The sequence below is a fragment of the Oncorhynchus kisutch genome, unplaced genomic scaffold (assembly GCF_002021735.2).
Source record: "Oncorhynchus kisutch isolate 150728-3 unplaced genomic scaffold, Okis_V2 scaffold1126, whole genome shotgun sequence".
NCBI lineage: Eukaryota > Metazoa > Chordata > Actinopteri > Salmoniformes > Salmonidae > Oncorhynchus > Oncorhynchus kisutch.
In genome coordinates, this window is record NW_022263071.1 from 75,186 (window position 1) to 86,095 (window position 10,910).

The 10,910-nt window shown below is 40.4% G+C and overlaps 1 protein-coding gene across 1 annotated transcript; it reads right to left on the minus strand.

The window, feature by feature from the left end:
- Positions 1 to 311: 311 nt before the first annotated feature.
- On the minus strand, positions 312 to 8,521 carry LOC116364956 (zinc finger protein 135-like). The gene is made up of 4 exons (XM_031817715.1): positions 8,004 to 8,521; positions 7,543 to 7,640; positions 7,233 to 7,410; positions 312 to 2,135 (listed from the first exon to the last, which is right to left on the minus strand). Exons 1-4 carry the CDS (start codon positions 8,215 to 8,217, stop codon positions 1,033 to 1,035), a joined length of 1,593 nt encoding a protein of 530 aa, XP_031673575.1. The 5' UTR covers positions 8,218 to 8,521; the 3' UTR covers positions 312 to 1,032.
- Between the last annotated feature and the right edge of the window lie 2,389 nt (positions 8,522 to 10,910).

A 10,910-nucleotide genomic window follows, 5' to 3' on the forward strand; every position in this document is an offset into this window, starting at 1 on the left:
GTGAAACACAAAATGTTACCAGTCATTGGATATCGGTTGCTGGTTGGGTGAAACACTAAATGTTACCAGTCATTGGATTTAGGTTGCTGGTTGGGTGAAACACAAAATGTTACCAGTCATTGGATTTAGGTTGCTGGTTGGGTGAAACACAAAATGTTACCTGTGGAAACAATGTTTATTCAATCAGTGGGAGGCTTGTAAATTCCCCCAGGAAAGTGGAACGAGGAACTCTTCTGTGAGACAATGATAAATAGCAATCCTTGGGAGAGTTGTGGTGGATATTATAAAATAAGGATCTGCTGGAGTCCAAGTCAAACCAATATTCTTTATTTCTGAGCTCAGAGAGAATAACAGAGTTACACAGCACAGTGTAGACAGTCTGAATTCCTGAAGCATTGAGTGATGAGCACATATCTTTATAGTTTCCTGTTCCTGGGCGGGACTTTATTCATACAAGGACACAGGTGCAAATTGGTTTGCAACACAGGATGATACTCCCAAGAACAGGAGCTTATAATAGGACAGTTTCACAAGGTTAGTCACATACTCAGTTATGTGGACACACAAACAATTAACATTTTCCATTACAGAGTCTGAACATTTTCATTTCATTAAATCATCAGTGGGCCAACAATGCAAATGTCAACAATGGAACTAATGCATCACATCCAAATATCACTTGATTATCTGTAGTGCTGGAGGAATGGCACACCCAGATAAACACACACAGAGTTTAAAAAAAGGACAGTTTAAAACAAGGAACCTGATCTCCTTTATATTCAAACTGACAGACTCCATAGTCAATTCATGTTTTCTAATAAAAACAAACAAATATATGTTTGAGTATACCCTGTACCATTTAATTCATATGGTAATGACAGGTAAACACATTGTCAGTCAACAATATTAGACAACGGGAGCACTGTGTATGTTCTCTGATGAATTTTAAGTCAATGTGATGTGAAATATCAACATACACGCTAAGAGAAGCCTTCCCCTCTGTGTGCAGTATAATGTGTTCTTTCAGGCTTCCTAAATGGGCAAATGGTTTGCACCCTGGGAGGAGTGGTAAGGCTTCTCTCCTGTGTGTATTCTCTCATGTTGTTTCAGGTTTCCTCTCTGGTTGAAACACTTTCCACATTGGGAGCAGTGGTACGGCTTCTCTCCTGTGTGTATTCTCTCATGTTGTTTCAGGGTTCCTCTCTGGTTGAAAAACTTTCCACACTGGGAGCAGTGGTACGGCTTCTCTCCTGTGTGTATTCTCTCATGTCCTTTCAGCATCCCCGAATGGTTGAAACACTTTCCACATTGGGAGCAGTGGTAAGGCTTCTCTCCTGTGTGTATTCTCTCATGTTGTTTCAGCGCCCCCGACTGGTTGAAACACCTTCCACATTGGGAGCAGTGGTAAGGCTTCTCTCCTGTGTGTATTCTCTCATGTAGTTTCAGGTCCCCCGAATGGTTGAAACACTTTCCACATTGGGAGCAGTGGTAAGGCTTCTCTCCAGTGTGTATTTTCTCATGTTGTTTCAGGTGTCCACTCTGGTTGAAAAACTTTCCACATTGGGAGCAGTGGTAAGGCTTCTCTCCTGTGTGTATTCTCTCATGGTCTTTCAGCATCCCCGAATGGTTGAAACACTTTCCACATTGGGAGCAGTGGTAAGGCTTCTCTCCTGTGTGTATTCTCTCATGTTGTTTCAGCATCCCCGAATGGTTGAAACACTTTCCACATTGGGAGCAGTGGTAAGGCTTCTCTCCTGTGTGTATTCTCTCATGTTGTTTCAGCGCCCCCGACTGGTTGAAACACCTTCCACATTGGAAGCAGTGGTAAGGCTTCTCTCCTGTGTGTATTCTCTCGTGTTGGTTCAGGAATGCTTTCCGGTTGAAACACTTTCCACACTGGGAGCAGTGGTAAGGCTTCTCTCCTGTGTGTATTCTCTCGTGCCGTTTCAGCACCCCTGACTGGTTGAAACCCTTTCCACACTGGGAGCAGTGGTAAGGCTTCTCCCCTGTGTGTATCCTCTCATGTTGTTTCAGTTGTGCTTTCTGTTTAAAACTCTTTTCACACTGGGAGCACTGGTGTCGTCTTGCTTGTTTGGACTTCCCTGGCTCTGGTTCCTCTGAGTCTGGTCTTTCTCCTGCCAAAGATAGTGTTATTTTTAAATAGAGACCCAAATGAAACCACATGATAAAACAACCTTGCTATGAGGGTAAATCCTAAATCCGATCTCTTAATAACCTGATGCCAGTTTTAACAATCTTAGTGTGATTTTAAAACAAATGTAGAGCTTCCTGGTAATTACTGCTATGTTTACATTACTTATTCATCCTGTTTTACAAGTCAGAACACAAAAACCTAGACAGTTCTAGGACACTGAAGACACAGGCGTCGCTGGATTCCAATTGAACAGGTGGTTCTAAATATATAACATTCATAGCTGTATGATACAGAATGTGACCTACACACTTCCTTAAACATCAAATAACTAAAGAAGTAATTTTGTGTGGAAGTCCAAAACTTGTTTTTACGTTGAAGATACAAAGCACATCAGTAACATCTCCCCGTTGTTGAAAGGGTTTGACACATTGCTGTTTAAATGGACCAATTTCTTATTTAGACATTCACAGATTTTCAACATTTTGATTATCGCTGATGTCATATTTTGGGTAAATGTTCCTAAAACTGATAGTAACAACAAAAAAAAAATATATAAACGCAACAACAACAAAAAAAAGATTGCAGAATTTTTTACATCCCTGTTAGTCAACATTTATTCTTTGCCAAGATAATCCATCCACCTGACAGTGTGGCATATCAAGAAGCTGATTGAACAGCTTGGTTATTACACAGGTGCATCTTGTGCTGGGGATAATAAAAGGCAACCCGAAAATGTGCAGTTTGTTCAAACAACAATGCCACAGGTCTCTGAGGGAGCGGGCAATTGGCATGCTGACTGCAGGAATGTCCACTGGAGCTGTTGTCAGGGAATTTAATGTACAGTACCAGTCAAAAGGTTGGACTCCCCTCCTCATTCAAGGGTTTTTCTTTATTTTTACTATTTTCTACATTGTAGAATAATAAAGTGTTAAATCAAAATATATATTTTATTCTTCAAAAGTTGCCACCCTTGCTTTCTCTCAAACAGCTTCACCTGGAATCCTTTTCCAACAGTCTTGTAGGCGTTCCCACATATGCTGAGAACTAGTAGGCCGCTTTCCCTTCACATCTGCGATCCAACTCATCCCAAACCATCTTGATACAATACATTAGATTCAAAGGTACCAAAAAGTACAGTAAAAATTACTTCCATCTCTGGAAATGTGGACAAAAAAAAAAAAATGATAAAATAAAAAACCGTGGGGGATTGTGTAGGTCAGGTCATCTGATGCATCACTCTCCTACTTGATCAAATAGCTCTTACACAGCCTGGAGGTGTGTTGGGTCATTGTCCTGTTGAAAAACCAATGACAGTGGGACTAAGCCCAAACCAGATGGGATGGCATATATATTTGTAGAATGGTGTGGAAGCCATGCTGGTTAAGTGTGACTTTGATTTATTTATTCATGACATTGTCAACAGCAAAGCACCCGCACATCATCACATCTCCTCCTCCATGCTTCACGGTGGGAACCACACATGCGGAGATAATCTGTTCATCTACTCCTCGTTTCCAAAGACATGAAGCTCTGATCCAAAAATCTCAAATTTGGACTCATCAGACCCAAGGACAGATATCCACCGGTCTAATGTCCATTGCTCGTGTTTCTTGGCCCAAGCAAGTCACTTCTTCTTATTGGTGTCCTTTAGTAGTGGTTTCCTTGCAGCAATTGGACCATGAAGGCCTGATTCACGCAGTCTCCTCTGAACCGATGATGTTGAGATGTGTCTGTTACTTGAACTTTGTGAAGCATTTATTTGGGCTGCAATTTCTAAGGCTGGTAACTCTAATGAACTTATGCATCAGAAGTAACTCTGGATCTTCCATTATTGTGGTGGTCCTTAAAGTAATGATGGACTGTTGTTTCTCTTTGCTAATTTGAGCTGTTCTTGACATAATATGGACTTTTACCTTGTCACAACACAACTGATTGCGGAACATTTCGACAACATCCGGTGATATTGCAGAGTGCAAAATATATATTTTTTATGAGAAATATTTAACTTTCATGCATTCACAAGTGCAATACCACAAATTTAAGCTTAAGACTCCATAATGTTTCATCATTAGATGCTACAGTCCTCTAAGACTCCATAATGTTTCATCATTAGATGCTACAGTCCTCTAAGACTCCATAATGTTTCATCATTAGATGCTACAGTCCTCCTTTAAGACTCCATAATGTTTCATCATTAGATGCTACAGTCCTCCTTTAAGACTCCATAATGTTTCATCATTAGATGCTACAAGGCTCCTTTAAGACTCCATAATGTTTCATAATTAGATGCTACAGTCCTCATTTAAGACTCCATAATGTTTCATCATTAGATGCTACAGTCCTTTAAGACTCTATAATGTTTCATCATTAGGTGCTACAGTCCTCCTTCAATACTCCATCATGTTTAGAATGTGTCTGGAAGCGCTACTCTATCTATTCTACTCTCATCCTTTCGGTTTTAATAATATTAAAAAAATAATAATGTTATAATAGGTAATAATTAACTTTAATAACTAGGGTTAATACCTGCCTGGCGCACCAACAAAATATTTCTTTAGCCCCCTCTAACAATACCACTACAGAATTAGCATAGTAGGCCATGTAACTTAACCTGTAGTGACACCCAGCCCGTGAACGGGACAGTTATCATCATCTGACACTAATTAGCATAACGCAACGGACATAAATCTTCCTAGAAAATCTTCCTATTCATGAAAATCACAAGTGAAATCTATTGGAACACAGCTTAGCCTTTTGTTAATCACCCTGTCATCTCAGATTTTCAAAATATGCTTTACAGCCAACGCTAGACAAGCATCTGTGTAAGTTTATCATAGCCTAGCATAGCATTATGCCTTGCTAGCAGCAGGCAAACTTGTCACGGAAATCAGAAAAGCAATCAAATTAAATCGTTTACCTTTGATGAACTTCAAATGTTTTCACTCACAAGACTCCCAGGTAGACAGCCAAAGTTCATTTTTTCCCAAAATTGTAGGCGAAATAGCTCTGTTTGTTCTTCACGTTTGGCTGAGAAATCGCCCGGAAATTGCGGTCACAACTCTGAAAAATATTCCAAATTAGCTCCATAATATCGACAAAAACATGGCAAACGTTATTTAGAATCAATCCTCAAGGTGTTTTTCTAATATCTATTTGATAATATATCCGTCGGGACAATTCCTTTTTCTCTAGGACCGATTGGAGTAATGGCTACCTCTGCACTTTACGCGAGAATCTCTCTCGGAGCCACCATGTGACCACTTACGCAATGTGCCCCCATACGGCTATTCTTCAACAGAAATGCGTAAAACTACGTCACAATGCTGTAGACACCTTGGGGAATATGTAGAAAGCGTAAGCTCGTTGATGGTACATTCAAAGCCATATAGGGAGTCATTGGAACGCAGCGCTTTCAAAACCTGGGGCACTTCTGGATTGGATTTTTCTCAGGCTTTCGCCTGCAACATCAGTTCTGTTATACTCACAGACAATATCTTTACAGTTTTGGAAACGTTAGATTGTTTTCTATCCAAAGCTGTCAATTATATGCATATTCTAGCATCTTCTTCTGCAAAATATCCCATTTAAAACGGGGACGTTTTCTTTCCCAAAAATGAAAATACTGCCCCCTAACACCAAGAGGTTTTAAGGTAATCAGAAATATTTAGGACTAACTTATTCCTTGACACCCATTCTGAAACTAACTGCAGCTCTATGTTAAGTGTTGCAGTCATTTCAGTTGCTGTAGTAGCTGACGTGTACAGTGTTGAGTCATCCGCATACATAGACTCACTGGCTTTACTCAAACGTCATCGGCATGCTGTTGGTAAAGATTGAAAAAAGTAGGTGCCAAACAGCTGCCCTGGGGAATTCCTGATTCAAACTTGATTTTGTAGCTCTGGGGCGGCAGGTAGCCTAGTGGTTAGAGCGGTAGGCCAGTAACCGAAAGATTGCTGGATCGAATCCCCGAGTTGACAAGGTAAAAAACTCATTCTGCCCCTGAACAAGGCCGTCATTGAAAAAAATAATTTGTTCTTAACTGACTTGCCTAGTTAAATAAAGGTTACATTTGAAAAGAAAAACTCTTTATCCACAATATAGCAGGGGGTGTAAAGCCTTACGTTTTGTCAGCAGCAGGCTATGATCGATAATGCCAAAAGCTGCACTGAAGTCTAACAAAACAGCCCCAACAATATTTTTTCATGAATCTCTCTCAGCCAATCAGTCATTTGCAAGTGCTGTGCTTGCTGTATGAACTTCCCTATAAGCTAAAAGTCTATATTTGTTTACTGTAAAATAGCATTGTATCTGGTCAAATAGATTTTATTTGCGCAAAATTTCATTTAATTGAAGATGCTCCAAAGATTTTTACAATCATTCTTCATGTATTTTATCTTTGTTTCATTGTGTACTTTCTTCTTTTTATTCAGTTTAGTCAAATGATTTCTCAATTTGCAATAGGTTTGCCAATCAGTTCTTCAGCCAGACCTATATCCAATCTCTTTTGCCTCCCTCTTCATCATACCATTTTTTCAATTCCTCATCAATTCACGTGGATTTAACAGTTTTTACAGTCATTTTCTTAATGGGTGCATGCTTATTAGTAACTGGGATAAGCAGTTTCAAATGTGTCACGGGCAGTGTCTGGTTGCTCATCATTACACACCACGGACCAACAAATATTATTTACATCATCAACATAGGAATCACTACAAAAAAATGTATGACCTCTTATACACAATATTAGGCCCAGCCTTTGGAACTGTGGTTTTCCTAGACATGGCTACTATATTGTGATCACTACATCTGATGGATCTGGATACTGCTTTAAAACCCATATCTGCAGCATTAGTAAAGATATGATCAAACCATGTTGATGATTTCATTCCTCTACTGTTTGTCACTACCCTGGTAGGTTGATTGATAACCTGAACAAGGTTGCCGGCACTGGTTACAGTTTGAAGCTTTTGCTTGAGTGGGCAGCCTGATCACAGTTTTCCTCCATATTCATAACATCCATATACACCAGTCTATCTTCCTGTCAACTAACAGAACTCTGCTAAATTACAGCACTTACTTTGATGTGTCAAATCTGATCCTTTCTTCTCTTCTCCTCCTCTCACAGTTCCACTCAGCCCCGTTGTTTTCCTGCAGTCCACCAGCAGCACAGACAACCTCTTCATACCCAGCAGTAAGGTGCTACCGGGAGAGGCACGATACAGGGTCTCCGGGAGGGAGGAAGGGCTAGTGTTGTCCTGGTAACCATAAAGAGAGGACACAGACGCATATCATTATGGATGCTGAATTCACTGTTGTCATAAACTGCTTTACAGAAACCCAGCCCCCAAGCAAGAGAAAGCTGTTTGCTTGTCCAGACCAAGCTGTACCATCTGGTGTTCTGATCTGGAGAGACTCTTCTCTGCCACGTCAGCATCAGGATGTTGTTGAAGCTCCCCAGAGGATCCACCATAGTCATGTCTCTCTCCTGTGTTAATGAGAACATCAAAATGAGTAGTAAACTTATAACCGTCTAATAAAATCATAGGGTCTTACAAGAGGCATGAATATGTCCCTTTGATATTTTAAGTAGAGATTATGCTTCAATATTGAATTTTAAAAGCCTGTTATACTAGATGAGGGGAACTTTAATGTAGACCACATGGAGAATTCAATACATTTAATTGAAAAGTCCCTCAAATATATGAACCAATGGCAGATCGACCCTTTAACAATTCCTACAGTACTGAACAACATATTCAAGTGTAGAACTTCAGTAGAATGCCCCTTTAAAACCACACATTAGTTCAACAACGGCATAGTTTGTGTCCCTGTTAAAGACAGTACTCACTGGTGTTAATCTGATATTCTGTCTCTTCCTCTTTCACTGCCAAAACGTCTTCCTTCTTCACCTTTGAGATAGCATCCTCTTCCTCTCTAAACGGTTCTTTCTCTTCTTTCACTATAACAGCCTCATCTTCCTCCTTTTTCATTCTGAAGTATTCTTTCTCCAAACAGCAGACCCCCTCTTTATTAGCAAGGGAGGAGTAGTTTAGTGAGCTCATGGTCAGGGATGTTATCTAGCTAGCTAGCATTAGCGACTAGCCTAGTGCTAGGCTCAGTATCAATCTTTAACACGTTTGCAAATTGAACCAGTTGATACGTCAACCGAAAATCGTTTAAAACACTGAGATTAGCTAATGTACATTAACATGGTCTAAAACGTCAATCTTTCAGTTTTATGTTGGCTAGCAAGCTACCGACGTGGTTGAAAGAGTTGACGCCTTGTTGTTCCTGAAGAAGCGTCCCGTCCAGTCCATTATACGTCACGCAAGAAGAGTCAACTGAAAGACGCTCATCGCCATCTGCTGACTGGAGTGGGTAACGCAGTTTGGAAACAATAGTTACTACACTTTTGTATTGGAAAGAACGTCATAATTATTTAATAATTAATGATTTAATAATAAGCTGATACATTTTCTCTTCCAAATAATACGTTCCTGTACACAGAAGCAGAAGCTCAATATGAATATGTAGATGATTAATAAATACTTATATGAATAGGTAGTGTGTTGATATACATTTTCTCTGTTAATTTTTCACATTCTTTTTTAATCTACATGTGACCATACTATTCCCTTAAAGCCACGCTCTATAAGATACAAATCATCCTGTAAACAACAGAACAAATGCATCACATGCAAATAGCACTTGGTTATCTGTAGTGCTATACACTGGGTAGACAAAACATTAAGAACAGCTGCTCCTTCCATGACTTAGAAAGACTAGGTGAATCCAGGCTAAAGCTATGATCCCTTACTGATGTCACTAGTTAAATCCACTTCAATCCGTGTAGATGAAGGGGGGAGACAGGTTAAATAACGATTTTTAAGCCTTGAGACATGAGACATGGATTGTGCATGTGTGCCATTTAGAGAGTTAATGGGGAAGACAAAATATTTAAGTTACTTTGCACGGGGTATGGTAGTAGGTGCCAGGCGCACCGGTTTGTGTCAAGAACTGCAACGCTGCTGGGTATTTCAGCTCAACAGTTTCCCATGTGTACCAAGAGTGGTCCACCACCCAAACAGTGGTGGTTTGTGCCGTTTAAGATGAGGCAGGACAACTTGTTTTTTCATGAGCATGGCCTTAATTCTATTACAGCATATGGACGACTGTCATTCATATTTCACTCACCCTGTTCAATGGAACAGCAATAGGTTTAGGCTACTACATGATACTCTAATTGTCCCTATACCCATCATGAGGTAGCAACCTAGCCTATGAATGAAAGTTTAGGATGTAGGTTCACACAGGTCGAGATAAAGTTTTGCGGTGACAGACAGTGCCACATGGACAGACAGTGACACATTCAATACTGCCTTGCACACTCTCGCCTGCATCTAGCTGAAATAGAGATATCACTGGACAAATTCAGGTATGTTTATCCCCGTTTTGTTCCATTTAAACGTTTGTCAACAGAATCGGCGGAATGAATACACCCCTGATCATGCATAAACACAGTTCACTTTCATTACAGACACGTTGTATTCCCTCTTGCATCTATGTGCTCTCCTCTTATCACCTTCTCCCTTTGTTTCTGTACTTCAATGCACAACACATCAGCTGTATGTGACCAGGAGAAAAAACCTTTCCAAGCCAAACCATTTCATAACTGCTACACACAGCTTACATTGTTGTCAACTGTGTAACTGTGTAAGTCTATGGAAGCCTTGAGAACCATAATCCTCCTAGGTTTTGTATTGTGGTCAATATACCCAGAGGAGGATGCAAAATAGTATGTTTTAATAATTATTTGGTGGCGTGATTATATTTAGTATAGTTTTATCTAAAAAGGACAACTTTAAAATATTTTACCATTTTTATTTTCTGAAAATAACTGAGGACGATGGTCCTCCCCTTCCTCCTCTGAGGAGACCCCACTGCACCCAAAGGACACCCAGCCAACTTGACACAATTGTGGGAAGCATTGGAGTCAACATGGGCCAGCATCCCTGTGGAATGCTTTCGACACCTTGTAGAGTCCATGCCCCGACGAATTGAGGCTATTCTGAGGAGAAAGGGGAGGGTCCAACTCCATATTAGGAAGGTGTTCCAAATGTTGGTATAATCAGTGGATATATCTGCCATTTAGCAGACACTTTTATCCAAAGGGATTTGCAGTCATGTGTACAAACACTTTACATATGGGTGGTCCCAGGAATCAAACCCACTACCCTGGTTTTACAAGCACTATACTCCACCAACTGAGCTACAGGACCACAAGGAATGATCAAGGAATGATGCAGATAAACACACACAGCCTGAGTTTCAGAAATATAATTGAATCAAAGACCGTAACATTGAAACTGACATACTTCATATTTAGTTACAATCAATATTATGTCACATGCGCTGAATACAACAGGTGTAGATCTTAACGTGAAATGCTTACTGACAAGCCTATAACCAACAACGTAGATAAGAAAAATAAGGGTTAAGAAAATATTCCCAAAATAAAAAAATTAAAAGTAGCTCAGTGCGAGGGGTAGCTCGGCCTGAGCTACCCCTCGGTCCTGAGCTTCCTCAGTAATGAGGCACCCCTCAGTCCAGGTGGGCCCTTTGTTAGGGTTACTAGGCCAAGGTCGGCGGCGAGGGTCGCCACTCAAATGACGCTAAGAAAGTGGACTAAGACTTCTGGTAAGAGTGGCGTCAAGTCCCCGCCCCAGTGGGGACAGACGCCACCAGACCCTATCTA

Excerpts from the sequence above, each read along its gene's own strand:
- LOC116364956 (XM_031817715.1), bottom strand. The coding sequence starts at position 8,217 with ATGAGCTCACTAAACTACTCCTCCCTTGCTAATAAAGAGGGGGTCTGC. Across the intron at positions 7,411-7,542 it reads CCAGATCAGAACACCAGATG|GACAACACTAGCCCTTCCTC; the intron begins GTACAGCTTGGT and ends TATGGTTACCAG. Across the intron at positions 2,136-7,232 it reads ATCAGATTTGACACATCAAA|GAGAAAGACCAGACTCAGAG; the intron begins GTAAGTGCTGTA and ends TATCTTTGGCAG.